The 21,134-nt window shown below is 42.6% G+C and overlaps 1 protein-coding gene across 3 annotated transcripts in view; it reads left to right on the top strand.

The window, feature by feature from the left end:
• The window catches only part of LOC311056814 (RING finger protein 145-like), a 31,616-nt gene extending 11,694 nt beyond the window's left edge, over positions 1–19,922 (top strand). The window contains exons 3-12 of one of the 3 annotated variants that reach the window (XM_084073636.1): positions 3,808–3,916; positions 5,354–5,430; positions 7,092–7,327; positions 7,936–8,111; positions 8,598–8,738; positions 10,918–11,100; positions 11,582–11,729; positions 12,327–12,449; positions 13,725–13,958; positions 14,428–19,922. In XM_084073636.1, coding sequence (XP_083929762.1) covers positions 3,808–3,916; positions 5,354–5,430; positions 7,092–7,327; positions 7,936–8,111; positions 8,598–8,738; positions 10,918–11,100; positions 11,582–11,729; positions 12,327–12,449; positions 13,725–13,958; positions 14,428–15,147 — 2,147 coding nt within the window. In that variant the 3' untranslated portion in view covers positions 15,148–19,922. Of the gene's footprint in view, positions 1–3,807; positions 3,917–5,338; positions 5,431–7,091; positions 7,328–7,935; positions 8,112–8,597; positions 8,739–10,917; positions 11,101–11,581; positions 11,730–12,326; positions 12,450–13,724; positions 13,959–14,427 lie in introns of all 3 variants that reach the window. The other 2 variants (XM_084073635.1, XM_084073637.1) reach the window with 2 other exon arrangements.
• The last annotated feature ends 1,212 nt before the right edge of the window (positions 19,923–21,134 follow it).

Raw genomic sequence — 21,134 nt, 5'->3', positions numbered from 1 at the left:
GACCACCTTATCTTATCAGTCAAAGCAGCTCGTGGCTCTGCTAACTTTATCAGCTATTGGCGTCCTGGGTGTCACAGTTTGAACTCAACTTGGGCGAGTGAAATCAAGTTTGACACACCTGCTGTGTTGGTCAGTTGCAAAAAGGCTTTCATACATTAAGTTATCCAAGACCAGTTCCTTATTAGTTTTTTGTTTTTGTTTTATCGCTTCCACTATCTCTTGTTTGTCCTTGTATCCTGCATGAGTTCTCCCTGCTGATTGGATAAATTGGTATCCCGACCTGAAAATATATTTAGAGTAACCACTGTTAAGCAATGATTGATATCAGAATATGGGAAAGAATATCACCTTATAGCACCTTTTAGTTATCCAACAGCAGACCAAGAAGAGGGACGTGTTCTCAATGCCAGCCCAGGAGTTAAAATAAAAACTGCATACGACATGGAGGGTTCAGTTTAAGACTGGCCTTTGACACACAGGGCTGACTTGAATGCTAACTAGCTCCTAGAGACCTGCATACCCAAAATTCCACCATTGGTTCAGGAAGTTCAGCAAGTAGTGACAAGAGTTGGCATCCCGCCATGCAATACAAGCAAGTGCAAGCAGCAGCATGTATTTTCATGAACAGTATATGTATTCCTTTATTTGAATATTGCAGTCTGTATCTACCCATATACAGTATGTACTTAGTATTTTTTTTTATTCAGATGCCAAACTTTTACAATCACCAAGCAAACCCTTGTGTAGCTCCTGGCAGAATGATAATAGACAGCTTCAACTCGGTCATTCATTAAGTAGTAGCAGTAACTAATCTAATTCCAGGCCCACTGCAGGTCTACAGTCCAATGTAACAAGTGTCTTTCAAACTAGCTGGGACATAGTAGTCTCGTGTGTACCCAGGTGACCCCCTGATGATACATCTCTAAATTCAATGTATGGGCTAAAACGGGTGGGAAACAATTTAGAGATTGAAAAAATTAACTGCATTGCGGAATTAATGCAAGGACTTTAGGGTGATCCTTATATTGGGATGGTGATATGATTTGCATTCAAAGCAGTGGGTGTAGTTTTGTCAGCTGAGGTTTTCTCCGCTGTTCTAGTAGCCCATGCATTGAATTCAGATGTCGCCAGACGCATCAGTAGACGGACATCTCTGATCGTTTAGGATTAGGACTATAGATTCCTGTTGGAACGAGTCCCATTCTTTCTGCACCTCCAACCGTATGGGCTGTGATTCTGAATGCTGTGTCTTTTAATGAGAACAGGGATAGGGATTCAGGCAGTTAAAGTGAAATGTATTCAAACTCTGTTCCAGAAAACTGGGTACTAGCATATATAGGCAGTCATGAAGATGGAAGGCTAGATGGAAAGTAGTTACACTGACAGTGCTACAGCACGAAGGACAAAGACATAGAATTGGGGACAGCGACGTGACAGAAGAGTTGACGCAGCAATCGTTAGGTTATCGAACCCTGGCTGGAGCTAGCCAAACGGGGGGGGGGGGGGGGGGTGTGTGTGTGTGTGTGTGTGTGTGTGTGTGTGTGTGAATGAGACTTGGCTGTAGTTGGTGAATGAGCCAACAGGCTGGGTATGTGCTGATGAAAGGTGGGGATCGACTGATGTCTGGTCTGCCACAAGAGAGACAGACATGTTCGTATCATTAGAAAAGGAGTGCAGAAATGATTCATTTCAATTAAAATATATTTTAAAAATTGAATTATACAACAGTTGGATCTGATCGATCTGACTGGCAGAGACATGTGCCTCATTGGGCATTGCTCATTCAAAAAAATGTTTCTAGGGCTGTCAAATAGATAATCGAGCCTCGAATAATCTTCAACTTTGGGTGAAAGTGTACAATCGATTGTACAAAATATATTTGATTGGATGTATTGGAATATTGGCTACCGCTCAATATTTTATAATTCACTCGAAGCCGTGCTTGTCTGGCATTGTCTTCAATGCCAGACAAAATAGGCCTGGTGATTACGTGGTTAAAGGAGTAGTTATTTTCTACTCAATAAATTACACACCCCATAAAGCCTTGAATTTATGGCGTTTTTTTGTTTTGTCCCATTCCTGAGCCATTAATTTGATGACCGGCGGAGTCTCCCGTAGGAGACACAAAGAGTTTCCATTCAGTCTCCTATCGGAGACTCCGCCGGTTAGAAAATAAGTAATTTTTGGGGTGAACTACCCCTGAGGGTTCCATGATTACTGGTACATCCTTTGTATCTTTATTCCAGCATCTTGAGCGCGCTGTCCCCTTATTGTACCTGTCTGGGAGGCTACATGACTCATTATTTGATGTTTGACAACTTAAGAGTAGATCAGAAGGTGTAACCCAGATAAAATAATGCATCACTCTGCAATAGTTTATTGTTGTCGACCTGTCCAAAGTCAGAAAACATGAGTTCACTTTACTTAAGCTTGTTCTTAACAATCGGTGGCATGTGCCCTGTTATGGATATACATTTTCTATGCGAATATAATAATGTGATAATTATGAAATATTTCCAAAATCTGCCAATTCTTTAGACTGATAGTTGAATGTAAGTTCTGAGCTCCGTCGACATCCCTAGTGGTTTCACGAGAACAGAGTTTACAGCGGCTCCACAGTCAATCAGTTCAATCATGCCTAGAAGGGTCTTCAATCCTCAGAAGGCAAGGCATAGGCATTTACAGCAGAAATATTCCAAAATGATTGTACGCTAAAACCGGCCAAACCGCACCATTGCAACTAGTCGCAACTCCTTGCTACAAAACAAATTTAATGTCAACCGCACCAATGCAACTCCTTGCAACTGCCATTGGGGATAATGGTTGCAAGGAGTTGCATGGCGAATCATTGGTGTGGAGTGGCCTTTAGAACTGAACATTTTGCTGCTCCTGGATAATACAACCAAAGACCAATGGAATATTGCCGGCCAACGGTGTGACTGTAACCGAGGTGTGTTCATCACACACCGAGTCACATCAGACAGACATCGAGTTTCATGACTTCTTTGTCTGTTGTTTCAAATTTAAAAAAACTCAAGCGGTCCTCATACACGGTCCAGCCATATATCATGTTTTGACCTAGTGTTATGGTTGTGTGTCATATATTTTGCATTCAGGTTTAGCATGTATTTGCTTTTAACCCAATTGATGGAAATGTACCAACTTTGCATATTTATTTTGCGATAATGGGATTAAAACTCGCTGACATTTGTATGGAAACGTCACTACTCACTCGCAAGAGAAACTAAACAAAGATGTTTTCTTCTTTTTTTTCCAGTGTTTTGTGACCTTTCTTTTTTTCTCTCTCTCTCTCCCTCTTTGTCTCCATCTGTCACTGTGCCTGTCTGTCTCTCTCCTCTCTGACTGTCTGTCTCTCTCTGCAGTTAGATAAGGTCTGGGTTAGTTGACTGTCAGTAGCAGGGTAGGGAGCAGTGACTGTCTCATTGACTGTCAAAAATAGCTCCCAAACAATTACATAAGACACATCTGCCACACACATCCACGCACACACACATGCATGCGCACACGCACACACACACACACACACACACACACACACACACACACACACACACACACACACACACACACACACACACACACACACACACACACACACACACACACACACACACACACACACACACACACACTCTGTTTCTATACCCATGGATAACAGTTACCCGGTGTGTTTAGCAGGCTGTGATCCACACTAACGGCAGTGTACGTGTATATACAGGCATTGCTCTTCAAAAAGCCTTTGCTAACTGTGTGTGTGTGTGTGTGTGTGTGTGTGTGTGGTTGCAGGGTACATTCTGAGCTTGGTGCTGCTGACTCTGCCTCATCAGCATCTGGTAAAACTCTATCTATATGTCCTGACCGCTCTGCTGCTCTTCGCTGGCCACCAGGTGTCCAGGTACACACACACACACACACACACACACACACACACACACACACACACACAGACACACACACACACACGTGCGCACGCATGCACAAAATTAAGTGCGGACACTTAAGCCCAGATTGGACAAAGAATTATAGGGGCATACCGCCGCAATTTCTTATCTTATTTCTTCTCCCAGACTGTGGTGTTAATTGAGTTTCCCCCCAGAGGATATGTTCCTACAGGCATAAACACGCCTGGTCCTCACTCGCCTGCAGCTCTGCAGTCTCTAATAGAGCTGTACAGTTTGTAAATAAAAACAAGAAAAGCAGAGAAAGAAATTGCATTTTTAATTAATGTGGTTCCTAATTCACACATGGGCTCTATTTTGTAATGTTGATGTGGTAATGACACACTCTAGTGCTATGTTGAGGGGGGGGGGGGGCTGCCTCATATTCAACCACTGTAAACAATGACCTAAGCAGTAGCATCTAATTTTCATTCGCCCAAGTTTTTCCTGCAAGTGCTTAAAAACAATTATGAAAGTTAATGTCCATCCACATGTGCTGTAAGAGTTGCAGTTTTCAACAGAATACACAGTATGATGCAGCCCTTCTTTCCATTTACACACACATACTGTTTTGTCCAGATTTGGCACAGATTGAAAGGTTTCTCTACACATCTCAGATTTTAGTCCATTATTCATTGCCCCATCCATGTCAAATATCTTCCCAAAAGCTTTAAATAATGTATTGCTGTAGGTACTGTATAAGCACTACTGCTAACCAGATGGGTTTTTGTCGGACTGGCACCCCATTCTTCATAAAGCGTTTTATAGAAAGTAGCTGGGATAGTGCCGTAAAACTCAGTTGACCTGGTAGGTAGAACCCCATGTGCCTGGTAGTGATGTCACCAACTTCAGGTCAGGTCAAGGTTTCAGACAGCTAATGGCTACAGACGTGTTGTCCGCAAATAATTATATTGTCTAAGCCAGCACAATGATCGCCCATGTCTTCCTTCATTTCGTACAACGTTGAGTTGGATATCTCGGATGTCAGAGAGAGTCTGCGGTTGCCATTTTCCTAAGCTGCTAAGATTTGTGCTTTCGACCTCAGTTTTTGCAATTCTTTCATTGTTGCCATGTTTTGTTTAGAGTTTTTTATATCCCCCACTTTTCAAGTAATGTACAACAACAAATGTAATTGCAGTGCCGTTCAGATTTTTACTTTTGGATGTCTATGATTGTCACTTTACATGTGCCACTTGCAGAAGGCCACACATGTAGTTTTTATGTCACCTGACCTGACCATGAACCACACCTAACCATTCCCCTTAACAGACAACATATCTCGCTGTCATGGAGGTCCGTTTTCAATATCAGCGGCGATGGTGTGGCTACAGAGTTGCGTATGCATGGACTTCTAATCTTTTGACCTTCCTTTTATCCAGGGACTATGTTCGCAGCGAACTGGAGTCTGGATATGAAGGACCTCTGTACCTGGAACCTCTTTCCATGAACAGATTCACTACCGCACTCATAGGTACACACACACACACACACACACACACACACACACACACACACACACACACACACACACACACACGCGCGTGTCTAATTCAGGATGACATGCATACACCCATGCATGCGCAGACTCACACATGCATGCAAAGTGGCATTAAGTTCAAGATAGAATTCAGTTGGCCACGCTCTCTTCACCCTCCTGCCCTTTCCCTCTACCTCCATGCGCATATACCCCGCCCTTCCTGCTAAGTCCAGAGAAGTATGGAAAATCAGTTTGGTGTCAATCTCAGGCCCTGAAAATGGATCATCCACACAATTGATAGACCCACCCTTATTTCACATATTGTGCTGAGAAGTATGGAAAATCAGTTTGGTGTCAGTCTCAGGCCCTGGAAATGGATAATTCAAACAACTGATAGACCCAACTTTAAAGGGATATTTCACTTTCAAAACAATTTTGGGTCATGTTTGATTTTGCTATTTTGTCTCATGTGTTTAAGAAAGTAGGTAGCTGATATATTGCACTTTTACCTTAGCGCTAGGTATACTCTTGGTTGCTTGTTTTTTACAGGAAATGCACATAAGACTTCTGGTGATTAGTAATGTTTCTGTTGGAGTTGATACACCGCCCCTATAAAAACGCACCATAAACACACACAGAACTGGCCATGTTCGGGGGAGTGGACGCCGGGCAGGGAGGGTGATCTTTGTCACTGCACATACTCCTACGGGCTGGGGCGGCACCTGTCAGCGGGGAATATTGAATGGGGGGAGTAAGACAGAGGCACTACTAATACAGTACTTCCGGTGGGGGGCTCCTCACTGGCAGGTGAGCCAGTAGGATACAACAGCAGTGGGAGGAATTAATTGAAGGGGTAAAAAAATATTGGCTTCTCTAAATTCATAGAAAGAAAATAATCATAAAATCCTGTCCAGAGTCTTAAAGGTCTGGGGGATTTTTTGAAATGGAAACCGTTTGAGCTGAGCTATCTTAGCTGTGTCTGTAGAACTGTGGTTTCGGCTTACCTTGTAGGGCGGGGAGTCTCCTGTTCTATGAGTAGGACATGTTGTAGTGCAAGTTTCACTGCTTTGTTTTAAATGTGCACTGTTGATTGTGTTGGCTAAAATATTTGACAAATAAAGGTTGAATTGAATTTGATTGATTGCATACTTTATTAGTCAGAAATGCAAACAGCACGTGGTACGGGGAGACATTAAGGCTAAAAGGATAACGCAAAAAAAAGTCATGGGGACTTGTTTCCATTGTGGTCCTTTGCCCAGTGAAAGCTTTAGAAAGCCATGAACAACCAAGCTTACTGGGGGAGGATACGCAACACCCGAGACAAAGGGAGGAGAAAGCCAGACTCTTTTACATGGAGCTACTAGTCTCATTAGCGGAGCTCCTGTTAGCTGATACGTGCTAATGATCGGTGCAAGTTTGGGGACAGATTCTGGCAGGCGTCCTTTAGTGACTCCAAACCAACTCTTAAAACGTTTAACAAACTGAGGATATGCCAAATACCAATGATTCCATTACATTTTGTCTCTGTGTGTGTTTATGGTGTGTCTTGCCCAATGTGTGCATGCGTTTGAGCATGGTGTTTGCATGGTGTGTGTCTGACTTTCTGTGTGTTGCGTTCTGTGCTTGCGTGCGTGGGTGTGTTGCGTCCCCTCCAGGTCAGCTGGTGGTGTGTACGCTGTGTTCGTGTGTGATGCAGACCAAGAGGATCTGGCTGTTCTCGGCTCACCTGCTCCCCCTGGTGGCGCGGCTGTGTCTGGTTCCCCTGGAGACGATTGTGTTCATCAACAGGTTCGCCATGATCTTCACCGGCCTGGAGGTCATCTACTTCTTGGCCTCCAATCTGCTGGTGCCGTACAACCTGGCCAAGACGGCATACAGGGAGCTGGCACAGGTAACAGATACAGCCTAGTGTCTCTTTTCCACTACAAGGACTAAGTGTGCCGTGAAAACGTATTTCACGTGTTCTGGATTTGTTTCCATACGCTTTGTGGAGACTCGTGCATGTACATGTGCTGCGGCCAAATCCTGCATCCTTCTGTCTTCTTTCAACCTACTATATCCTGTTACTGCTGTAGTAAAGATCCATTTGATCAGGGGTGCACATAACTGGTGCGCAGGTGCGCATGCGCACCCAAAATAAATAATGCGCAGCACTTCAGACGACGCAAGGCGCTTTTGCGTACCAACAGCTGGGACAGGAATTTCCAAGCTTTTATTTTTTAGCAAAACTAAAAAATAAAAGGCTGGAGATCGAGGCTAGGAATTTACTTCTTGAAGCCACACTCACTCCCCCCCGTTGACAAAACGGGACGGGACCATTTATTTGGTGCGCACCAAGTCACATCTCCAGGTGCTCTTCTGAGTACTAGACCTAAAAAGTTATGTGCACCCCTGCATTTGATCCTTTCAGGGATCATTAGAATTTCAACACATTAAAGTCTCTCTGTCTCTCGCTCTCTCGCTCTCTCGCTCTCTCTCCCCCTCCCTCCCTCTCTCCAGGTGGTAGAGGTGTATGGGCTGCTGGCTCTGGGCATGTCTTTGTGGAACCAGCTAGTGCTGCCTGTACTCTTCATGTGTTTCTGGCTGCTGCTGTTCGCCCTGCAGATATACTCGTACTTCAGCACCAGAGACCAGCCCACGTCCAGGGAGAGACTCCTGTTCCTCTTCCTCACCAGGTAGTCACCAGGCTGCTGTTGGGGGGGCTGCTTCGGCGTTTAGCCGAGGTGCTTCTCCAGAGCTACTTAAAATGAGAGAGCTGAGTTTGTAACTGTTTGCCTGGGAAACAACTTGTGAGAAACTACTGTTAGCTATGTTGTAATCTATTATTATTATTGCTGTATATTTGCTTTGAACTTATTGGTGTAAACAGCAGACCGGTTGTTGAAAAGTGTTATTTAGACATCAAATAACCCCAGTCAAACAACAATAGAAAACCCGGTTCCTCTTCCAGTCTAAATTCTACTTTATTTTAATTGCATAGACATGCAACTTGACTATGTTGCTCCCAGAAAATGACAGATTTGCTAGCAAATCAGTTAATTTCACCAAGCAACAACATATGACAAAGTATACATTTGGTTTACCTTTCCATCTCTCTCTTGTCTCTCCTCTGCTCTGGCTGTATCCCCTGCCTCCTTTGTCTCTTCTCTCCTGTATCTCAGTATTGCAGAGTGCTGTAGCACTCCATACTCCTTGCTGGGTCTGGTGTTCACCGTGTCCTTTGTGGCTCTGGGAGTTCTTACCCTCTGCAAGTTCTACCTGCAGGGCTACAGGGCCTTCATGAACGACAACACCATGCACAGGTCTGTGTGTGTGTGTGTGTGTGTGTGTGTGTGTGTGTGTGTGTGTGTGCGCTTGTTTGCGATTGCATGCGGCCATGTGAGAATGTTTGTGTGTGCTCGTGCGCGCATTGGGCATTTTGAGTAGTGCAGTGCTTTAACACACAAAAAACAAGAGTTCTATCAAGGATAGGACAGTCCTTCACATCTTTATATTTGTTCACAATGACATAGAATTTCGACTGCAGATCATTTATTTTAGCAAGGGGGCAGAAAAGATTGGTTTATTTTTACTTTCTTATGGTTGGACAAGCTTGGCTTCCTTTTTATTCTGTTATAGTATATGGCAGACATTATTAGACAGCTGCTTAAAACAAGTTTACACCAGCTTGTGTTATTTGTTGACTTCTCTGCTCGTTTGGGTTTACATTGCCACCGTAATTATTTTGGCTGTAACACTTATTTGCATAACCGCTTCAACTTTTCAACTGCAAAAAGTGTTGTTTTTTGTACATCAACTTTGCACACAGAAATCACAAATGTGAAAGTTATTCGCTATAGCACACCACTGAGGTCATAGCTTTAGGACGTATCCTTGGTGGACTAGTTCTATGAAAGACAGAAGGCTAGGACTCCCAAACTGGATGGCCTCTGGTGAGGGATTCCTCTTTCATCATAGCAGCTGCTCTGTCATGAGACCATCATGGTGGAACTTCTTCCAATGTAAACATTAGCTCACATGATTGACACTAACCTATAGACGGAGTGAGCGAAGAGACGACCATAGAAACAACTTGGGCACAAAGATTGACTTGATAACTTTTAATATTTCTGTTCTGCTAATTAGCTCTTACCGTTATGCGTTGTCCTCTGGTTGATTCAGTAGCCCACAATAAATAGGCTAAGCACTGCAGCTTAGACGTTTAGGACTTGACACATATATTTTATTTGAATGCAACTTTCCCCAATTCCCTTGCTAAGTAAATAAAGTAGGGTTTCATGGTGCTTATACTCCCATGTACTGTGTCCCCTCACATCGTATTTCCCCCGGTTTGAAATTGCTAAATAACTCTGGCAAATTTCACAAAAAAAGTCTTTGGTGTAGCTGCATTTTTCTTTCTTTGTGGTATTTTCACAATCACAATCCTCCTAAATCTTCTGCATAGCTTGTCACTTCTCGGTGACTTGCTATTTTCTGCATTAAAGCGTTGTGTAGGCACTGGTGACAGGGTGACAGGTTAACCTGCACTTGACCCGCATGTGCACAGTTTGATTGGCATCAAACACAGCCCGTGATGACAGCCTTTCCCGGCTTTCTTCACAGCCATTTAATAAAAGCCAGATTTTAGAAAAGCTTCTGTCTTGCTGTGGTTTGACTTTTGACAACTAAAGCCAATCAGAATACGGGACATTGTCTCATTATGTGGGACACTGGACAAGGGATACAAATGCTGTGCAGTCCAGCATAAAGTGGGACACCTGGTCACCCAGTATCCACAACAAAAAGAAAGAGAAAACTAAGTAGAAATTCTACCTTCAGCTGACAACAGTAGTCTTGGCTTTATTTAGAAGAGATACAACCTAGAAACGGCACCACCCCATGGATTCCGTTGTCATTGTGAGAACCAGATAGGGATTTAGTGAGATAATATATTTTTTCAATTCCATCTCGGACAAAGTGAAATTAATTTGTTAATTTTGAATAGTATTTTAATAGTTGAGTAGGTGATTATATAAAGAGTACTTGATTAGTTGATTTCCTATGCCTATCCCTGTGGTGCGTGCGTGCGTGTGTGTCTGCGTGCGTGCAAGACTATATAGAGGTTGTTTGATATAAGAAATGCACCACCAAACCTTCATTCAAGGGTGGAGCTTATTATAGAATAATTGAAGCATAAAAATTATGTTGATTTAATTAACATTGATTAATTAACATTCTATGAGGAAATGTTATTTATTTTATATCAGGAGACAGTTTTACCAGAAAACAGAGTGTAATGAAAATAATTGCTAATAAATGTAACAACAAATAAATGTTGAATACGGTCATTTCAAAAGCAGAATTGATAGGCTTTTTTTTCCTCCCCCGCCGTCTGATTTCAGGAGCATTTTGAAACTTCACGGTGTATTTCTGCAGCCTATGTACTGTAGGTCTTCATAATATGATTTTTAATAACAATATTTGTCTGGTGTGTGTGTCCAGGGGTATGACCGAGGGCATCACCCTGCTGATCCTGGCCGTCCAGACGGGCCTCATCGAGCTGCAGGTGATTCATCGAGCCTTCCTCCTATCCATCATCCTCTTCATCGTGGTGGCATCCATCTTGCAGTCCATGCTGGAGATCGCCGACCCCATCGTCCTGGCCCTGGGCGCCTCCCGAGACAAGTACGATGATGGAGAGAAAACGCATACAAATTATTTTGTTTCTGTTTCATTTTAAAAAATGTGTTGGAACCACCAATCTTGGTTATTTTTGACATGTTTGTTTTTCAGATTATTCCTCCTCGTTTCCCGTCGCTGATCGCACCGTCTGGCTCTTAAAGTCTTCAACTTCTCTCACGAGAGTTGGCGGAACGTTTCCAAGCTTGCATAAATCAGAAAAGCTTCCCCCCCCCCCCAAAAAAAAAAAACGTGTTCAAAGTCGTACTTTCCCGGTTCTAAAACCGGGAAAGTACCGGTGGCATTTTAGATGTTGATATGTATATAGCAACAGGAATTTATTATTATTTTTGGAATAAAAAATAGATTTCCTGAAACGTTTTTAAAATCTACCTCAGTCAATGGGTTATTTCTATCCTCTCTGTCCGTCTGTCTTTCTGTCTCCCAATCGGACTCTCATTTGATCCCTTTGTCTCTGGTCTTCCAGGAGTCTGTGGAAGCACTTCCGTGCCGTGTCTCTCTGTCTGTTCCTGCTGGTCTTCCCAGCCTACATGGCCTACATGATCTGTCAGTTCTTTCATATGGACTTCTGGCTCCTCATTATCATCTCTTCCTCCATCCTTACCTCACTGCAGGTACACACACACACACAAACAATGGCCTCTTTATCCCTTAACACAGTGGTTCTCAACCGTTTCAGGCCGCGACCCCCCAAAAGATACGTATCCCCCACCCTGATAAGCACTTGTTATTTTAGGTGTTGAGGCATTACATTTAGTTTCACTCGGTTCCCCCAGATAAATATTGATCGGCTATTTTCAAATGTTTTTATTTGGCAATTTGGCCAATGTTTGACCAGTTTTTATTGTATAGTTTGTTGATTACTTTTGATGCAGTTGATTTTGACACTTCATTTCATTTCTTCTTTTTTTGGTATGAAAAAGGTCATAAAAGTCCTTAGATTATCCCTCTATTCACCTGTTTCCTAGGCTGTGTGTTTTCTACTTCCTGTCGATTTGATCCAATGAAATCCAATGAAACTGGTCAGATGACCAATGATATCCAATGAAATCGACAGGAAGTGGAAAACACACAGCCTAGGAAACAGGTGAATACTGTCATCTGGCCCTGGGGACCCCCCCCCCAAAAAAATCATGTGGGGATCTCCCTGGGGGTCCCGAACCACAGGTTGAGATCAACTGCCGTAACAAAACGACTCCTGCTTCCTGCAGGTCCTGGGTACCCTGCTCATCTACATTCTCTTCATGGTGGAGGAGTTCCGCAAGGCTCCTGTCGAGAACATGGACGAGGTCATCTACTGTGTCAATGGCACCTACCGCCTGCTGGAGTTCCTGGTGAGGGGGACACAGTAACTAGTTTAACCTATTCAATCTGGGAATGTATCTGTGTCATTTTATATTTCTTTGGGCTATTCAAAAATTGCAGATATTCAAGCTCATAGCGCAGCCACGCTATGCGCTTGTAGATCTGCTATTTTTGAAAAATATATATTTTTAACTAAAATCTTTGCTTCTGGGGATTCCACAAATGTCTTCTAAATCCTAACATTTTTTTCAAATGTCAAGGACCCCCAAAATTATGTGTTTGGCCGCCACAATATTTTGTTCCAGGGACCCCCAGAAGCAAATATTAGAGTTACAAATGTTCGCTTTAAAATATATATATATTCAAAGATTTGCACATATTTTCAAGAATTTTCAAAAAAATTGCATATCTACAAGCTCATAGAGCAGCTCTCGGTGCCGCACTATGAGCTCGTATATCTGCTATTTTTGAATAGCCAAAGAAATCTAAAATGACACAGCGTTCCTGGTCACTGGTTGAACGGGGCACAAAATTGAGAATGACAGGCACTCACGCAGCAATCAGCTGAGCTCAATGCTTAGTTTCCCGTGACAATGGCTCCCACACAGCTAGCCTCAAGCATACCACCACATCTAAGGCCCAGTGAGAATGCAATAAGCTGGTGTAACTAACTATTTATTTATTTACTTGCCTTTTAGATTATTAACTACTACTGCAGTCATTTTTATTAGTTTGTATGTACTGGTTTTAAACAGACAGTTGTGATTGGCTCTCAAGCTTTTGATTCGATGCGTTGGCTAATTAAAGCTAAAACGTCTCATCTCATCCCGTCCATTCGTCCGTCTCCTACCATGGTTATTGTAGTTAACTAAAACTAATGAAAACAAAAATTAACCAACATTTTAGTTAAGTGAAATAAAAATGCTGATTTGTGCTATTTGTCTTTTTTTTTAAAAGCTCAGCCCTGACAAATTCTCCATATTAACCCATTAAGACCTGAGGCCGATTCTACAAATGCCTTCCAAATCAGTAGTTCTCACACAAACATTTTCAAAAATAGCAGATGTACAAGCTTGCAACGCGACACGAAGCCAACGAAAAAATCTAAAATGAAACGGATGCTTTCCCAGTTTTAATGGGTTAAAAATAAATAAACTAATGAAAAAGATTTACTAAGATTAAGCCTTTTAAAAAACTAAGACTAAATTAGCAAACTCGCTTAAAAAAAAAGTATCGAAGCTGATCTGAAATTGAAAACAAAACGAAATAAAAACTGAACTGCTCCTCCCCTCCCTGCCCTCCAGGTTGCCGTGTGCGTGGTATGCTACGGCGTGTCAGAGACGGTGTTTGGCGAGTGGAGCGTGATGGGCAGTACCATCATCCTGGTCCACTCCTACTACAACGTGTGGCTACGTGCCCAGCTGGGCTGGCAGAGCTTCCTGTTGCGTCGAGACGCCGTCTACAAGATCAAGAGTCTGCCCACGGCCAGCGAGAGCCAGCTGGAGAGCTACAACGACATCTGTGCCATATGTTACCAGGTATGAGGAAACGCGTGCAGTGCTTCTCAAAACACTGTCATGTCAGGGACCCCCATAAGAGAAGATTTGTGTTGTTAAAATATATATATATAAGAAAAATCTGAATTTCTCAACACTTTCCACAAATAACAGATCTACAATCTACGTGACAAGTTGTGAGCTTGTATATTGGGCATTTTTTAATACAAAACAATAATAAAAAGTACATTGGCACCATTTTTGCTGATGCAAATAAATAGGACTACTTGAATGCAGAATGTAGTTACACAAATCATACATCCACAATAAAAAATTGTTACAATTGCAGATGACATGAGGTAACCTCGTTGTTTTCCATTTTTCTTCTTTTAAAGACCAAACCTTTTCATAACTAATGCAAACATTAACAACTTGGTGTGTGTGTGTGTGTGTGTGTGTGTGTGTGTGTGTGTGTGTGTGTGTGTGTGTCTGTGTGTCTGTGTGTCTCCAGGACATGAAGAATGCAGTCATCACCCCCTGCAGCCATTTCTTCCACGCTGGCTGTCTGAAGAAATGGCTCTACGTCCAAGAGACCTGCCCCCTCTGTCACTCGCAGCTCAAGGGCCAATCGCCGGCCGCCGCCGGTGCCACCCAAGACTCCCCCGTGGTAAACCAGAGCCCGGTGGAGGCGGGGCAAGGAGGAGCCCCTGCGGGTAACAGCGGAAAAGAGACGGGGCGTCCTCTGGACCACGGGACAGAGGAAGGAGGGGAAGGGAAAAGAGAGGACGGACTGGGAGAGACCTCGTCCTCCTCACTCTGCCCTCCGTTCTCCAGCGAGCTCTTGCCTCCCCAGGACTCAGTCAAGACAGACAGACAGGACTGCTCGCCCTCCTCTCCCTCCTCATCATCATCATCGTCATCCTCCTCATCGATTCCTGCTCCGTCGCCTCCTCTGCCCTCTGGCCCTCCGGAGAGTCAAATCGCAGATGAGCACCCCCTTCCCGCTCCCCTCGGCCCCACTACCTCCTCCGATTCCTCCACCACAACTGACAGCCTTGCCACTTACCCCGACCCTCCTCTGCCGCTCTCCCCCCTGGCGTCGTGCCGTCGGCGTCGCACCGTTCCTTCTCAGTCCGCCTCAGACCCGCCCACAGACCCCGACCCCTTCCCTCAGCTCGTCTCAACGTCCCTATGGGACAGCCGAGACTCACCGAAACAGGCTGCGGTCTGACCCCGGCAGTGGCTGAAGGACGGTCACTTCCTCCCTCACATGCAGCCTCTGAGCCCCATCACATGACGTGCGCGCACATACTGTACATACATACACATTACACATACACACACACAAATTAAAGACTCTTAGTACTCCAGTGGCCAATTTTCTGGCTCCTATGCCGCCTTGTCCTTCTCTTACCTGTTGAGCCTGCTGCCATGAGCTTACATCTCAAATAGTCTGCAATGAGTTCAGGGGCCATATGTATGAAGGGTGTGTACGCATCAAAAATATGCTGAGCACAAATCCACGCAAAGATCAGTATTTATGTAAAGGAAACCTGACGTCTCCATGCTCAGCAGGTGGTGTACGCAAGTTTTCAGGGAGAATGTTTTAGCGACAGTCGCGAGGATAGATTATGCAGGAACATTTATAAATGTGATGTTTTTATTTTATTTTCTTACACGCAGTGTAGTAGCATTTCACTCTACTTTATTGGCTAGTATTTTTAAATTAAATAGAAATTCCTCTTCGGTTCAATTGACTTTGTCTCCACTCGTGCAAATCATTATGAATGTATGTGTCGTTAGATTTAAAAAAAAACATCTGGGCATCGCTGCCACTCACAATTGTTTGGCCCAGGTTACCAGCCATGAGTGGTCCTGTAGAGAGAGCGCTGAAGTCCCCTCTCCTTCTCCAGTGTTTGGGACACTTGCCCTGTGGACACTGATCTGCAAAAGTCCCACCACTTTTTTTCTATTTCTTCCACAATTAGTTTCTCTGAACCAGTGCTATCGTGTAAATATGTTTACAGCACAAGCCTGTTTCCCTCACTCCCTATTTATTTTTCTTTGATATGCCAAGTACGCTGCCAATTAATATTGTTTATCATTTGCTACCTCCTCAACTAACATCTGATGAAAAACTTGAGAAACGCAGGCTGTTTAAACTTTCATACATATGGCCCCAGTTCTTTGAAGTTGAAAGTCTGAGACGCTAGCTGTCCATGTAAAAAAGGAAATATGCAGACTTCGTCACTCAATATTTACGAAACTTACATGCACAAATGTAATTGCTTTGCAGTGAACGCACTTAATGAAATATGAAGTTCGTAATTTTTTAAGTGGGCATCTCAACACTGTATTGACTTTAATTTGAAGGAAATTTGAATTAAATAACGGTTTCCAGGAATCAGTCCTCACTCCCACAGAAAAAGAGAAAAAACAAGAAAACCATCAACTAATCAAAAGTTTTGTATCCAAACTGTGAAATCCTGGCGGAAAAAAAACTACTTGTGTCCTTCAAATGTCGTCACATTTCAACCACCACTAATCCTCATTTCCCTCCCACGACATTTCATTTGATGGCTGTACGTCCTGCCTTTCTCTTTGTGCAGTCTCGCTCACACCGCTGTTCATGTCACACTTTGGGCATTGATTTTTGGTTACATACAAGTGCCACAGGCAGGTTCTCTCTCACAGGTACGGAATGAGGCACAGATCAGATCAGGCCATCGAAAAGACTGTATGGTAATTGAGTTTTGAGACTTCTCAGTTGAATTTTAAATATTGACTTTTCTGTTGCATTTTAAATACCAACAGAAACCTGTTGGGATTACAAAAGGTCAATCCTCTGAATGTCTCCATTGGTTCTCATCAATGGCCAGGGGTGTTTGCTAGTTCTCATTGGTCGATACCGAGTATGGACCGAGACTATCTCTGTTAGTTATTGTTGACAATAACAGTTGACTGGTTACCGTTCTGCAAGGGCATCATACAACATGAAGCACTTTTCTGCGTTGAGGATGCCTGGTGCAGGCCCCCCCAATCAAGTATTGCAATGTGAACCATTTCCACGGGCTCACATGGGACCAGTGTTGTCCAATCCTAGCTCATTTTACATGATATGATAATTTCCTTCCTGTTCTGTTAAGTTTGTGAATTCATACTGGCTGGTCCCAGCAAAAATGATGCTGTTCCCAGTGATGTCCCATGGTCGCCAAACCTTACATTGCTATTGAGGGTTTTTTTTTTTACACATGCCATTTCTCCTTCAGTGGACAGCATAGAGTGATTTGGGATGACATGAAGTAATGGCTGTGGTCCAGATTTCAGCCTACGACATTGGAAGGATCCCTTTGTACACAAAGGCACCAGGAGGGCCAAACCTGCTAATGTCATCTCTTTCTTGACTTTATTCGATTCCCATACAAGCTGGCTAGTGCTCATTCATGGCCATGAGAGGCATGCATTTTTGTACAACTGACCTCTTATTAATCAGTTGACAAAAGGTGCATTTCACAAGAGTGTGGTTGAGTTGCGTCTCGAGGGGATGAATGAACCAGGGATGGCTTTGAATTTGCCCATGGCAGGATAATGCATCAGGGTCTTAAAATAAGAACTGTGACGCAGAAACTATCAAGGGAAGGAAGCAACCTTTTTTGGACAAAATGTATATCTGTTTCCAGGCTAGCCATTGGTTTTGGCTAAGTAAGAATTCAGGGTCAGAGGTTTGGAACCGGTGGCATCACAACCCAGCTGCTTCATTCTAAACCACATTACTCGAGCTGCTGCTTCGCTCCAGTCATTTCAGTCCACATGATGGAACCACCAGCAAGTTGAGCCGTTTCATAGGAAAGCTCAAGTATATTGCATTTTTTGTTCAACACGCACTGAAAGTTGTATCCATGTCCCATTGGAAAGGTTAGAGTAGAAGGGGCGGGACAGGGAGAGGAGTGTGGCCTTTGTCTGTGAGCGTCTTGACGGGCAAAGAGACGTAGAGACATGGCCACGTATAGATTTGTCGCACGCTTAGGGCTTGCACGCTGCATTTCTGCTGTTAACATAAACTATATGTTTGTCCCTTACGTTCCTTAACCTTGCTATCTGCGTATGTATCCTCTGCCATTGTTTTATTTTTGTTATGATTTTGTGTTGCAATTGCACTAATGTTGTTTATACTAGCAATGCTCCAAAGCCCTTTCTGTGGCTGTGAGCAACCAAATATCCCCTCTATTAAGTTTGCATATGGGAAATGGCCCATTCTATTCATGTGTGTACTGTATATAAACGTCACATATACGACACCTGCATATGAACTGGGAGGGGGTGTTGATTATATAGTATATACGATGTGATCTGGGCTTGATTCTTATTTTCTCCAAAAGCCAACCTAGCATCTAGATCGTCTTTGGTACTCTGTAAGACTATTGGCTCTGGAATGCTTTGGAAGGGAGACTGAGCCCTAATCTGTTAGACCAGCCAGTGTTACTGTTTCTTCAATCTGAATGACGCGGCCTCGAGCTGGTGTGAACACTCCAATGCCCTCTACTGGTAGGAGTGGGATCAGCATTGGCGCTGACGGAGAAGATGCACTAACCAACCCTTAGCAGTGTTATTACTACTCCTCTAACTATGATTACTACTCTTGCTATTAACATCTTAATTGTTGCTTTTGTTAGGCATTGGCTGATGGACTGACAATGAATACATGACAAATGTATGATCGTCAACGTGACCAATGCTCTTTGTTTCACTTAGTATTTTTCTTTTCTTTTTTTGTTCTGAATTTTAGAGTTTGGTGTATTTTGCACATTGTTCTTTTGAAAGGTGAATATAAGGATTTCTTTTTTTTGAAGGGCCTCTAATTTTATTAGCAAAATATTAGTTCCATTCCTCATAGACCTGGGCCATAAAAACAGCATAGGAATTGGTTACTCTTAATTTTGGTTTACTTTGCCAAGTTCTGTCTTGGAGGGAGTGGCATGCATGACAGACGGTCAAAAGTGTTACAAGTCAGTGACATTCAGCTAGTGGGATGGTATCATGGCACTGTTATGTGTGTCTGTGCTTTCCTCTGTATAATAATGACATTTAACATTGGTGGTTGAATGGTGAATAACAAAATTACCACCATTGATTCTGCCTTTGCACACATTAAAACATGGTCCACATGTTAAACTGAGCGTATTATGAAGTTACATAAAGCTAGTTCAATATTTGGACACACAGTAACTGAATCCAGTAACTGAATGCTTGATCAACAACCTCTGAATAAATTAGATTATATTCCAAATAAATGTATCTGGGATTTCAGCTATAGGATGCCATGTATATAGTGTCCTACTCCTGTAGCCAAACGTATTAGGAACTGCAAATGTAAGTTACAGTTGTAGTGTTTTGCTGTTGACCATTCTACAAAAGCATATGGATGTAATCAAATTAGCTTTCATGTATTTATACGCCCCAATTTACAATAACGTCAGCAATACTGGCCAAGTTTTGCTCTCTGTCCCAATATGTGTGGTTTAAATTGAATAATTTTTTCAGTGAATAATACTGAATACATTTTGTATATTGAATGGCCTCTGAATGCTTTTAGGAAGATATAAACCTTTCTTGATCCCTGTGGGTAAAATCTGGTTGCGTACTCATGTACTGTAGCAGCAACAGCAGTAAGCGTGAAATACAGGATAGGTACACTTGAGAAGAGAGATGAGAATAAGATGATATTAAATAAATAGACTTAGAGTCTGACACTAGACCTCTGCATTTGGTCTGACTGAGTTATCTATATTTTTTCAAATACAATATATGTACAATATATCACCAGTAAAATAAACCGTATGCATGAATATACCGCCCAGTTATGAAGGCTGCTACGCTGCCATTATAGTGACACACACACACACACACACACACACACACACACACACACACACACACACACACACACACACACACACACACACACACACACACACACACACACACACACACACACACACACACACACCTGCATGCAAGTACTATATTTCGGAGTCAGTCCTACAGCTGAAATCCCATTGAATTGCATTGTCATATTCTTATAAAAATCTAAGTAACTGTACATATCATTTAGCTAGAGCTTGGTACTTTGAACATTTTGCAGAACCAATTTCTGTCTGTTGAGATTTTTAAGAGGTCTGATCATGTTCAGGATTGTTCTCACTGAGAGACACCATGCAGATATTTTACTGTTCTGTTCACATTTTTTTATTTTTATGTTTTTTTATTTTGTCTGATTGCATACACATGTTCAAGGTGCTCTGTGAAACCTTGAGTCTCTGAATGCCATGTCAATTTTTCAGTTCAACGCTCAATGGTTTTTGGAATTTATGCCTGGCGTTGCCTTGGGTTAATTTGCAAAAACTGAATGTCAGAAATAAAAAGAATTAACAAACCCATCCAGTATTCTCAGCTGGTTCAATTGAACACTAGAGAGACAGCAGTGAATGACATATTAACCTTTGTATAGAAATGGTTAATTACTACACTGTGTGTGTGTGTGTGTGTGTGTGTGTGTGTGTGTGTGTTCTGACTGACTGACTGACTGACATCAGCTCATGTGCATGTTTTGACCATAGTAGCGAAAGCAACATTACTTTTATCATAGTGGGGTATTCCGCTGCACACTCCTAAACATGCATGCACCACATAGGGATGCACCAATAGTTATACTTGAGAACACTTGTGAACCAACATTCATTTTTTTGTCATCTTCATCTGAGTACATGAACATGAGTCAGGTGTGCAGTAGTCTATGTACTGTGTACAGCGTGGTATGCCACAATGATAAACACATTACAATCATGCAGATGGTGTCATTCACTGACAAAAGACGAACTACAGATTTAGATCAAAACTACTTTATTTACCAGGTATGTTTGCACATAATATGATGAATTTGTCTAGGGGGTGCAATACAATGGAATATATATATTTACACGGTTCATATAAATTTAAAGATTATAAATGAAACTATGCAGTATAAAAATCATAAAGGATTCATAGACTAACTAGTAGAAAATGTGGTGAGGCTCTGGCTATGGGATTACTAGTAGATATTATAAAGTATTTACAACCCTGAGAACATGTGCCTGCCTCATAGAACCAGTCTTATAAATAAGATTAGTCTCCATGTGGTGGAAAAAGTAGCTACACAAGTAAAAGTCTGCATTCCAAATT

Source organism: Gymnoscopelus microlampas (genome assembly GCF_963454915.1).
Source record: "Gymnoscopelus microlampas genome assembly, chromosome: 12".
NCBI lineage: Eukaryota > Metazoa > Chordata > Actinopteri > Myctophiformes > Myctophidae > Gymnoscopelus > Gymnoscopelus microlampas.
Note: the sequence above shows the minus strand (reverse complement) of the source record. Positions and strands in the feature narration are given on the sequence as shown.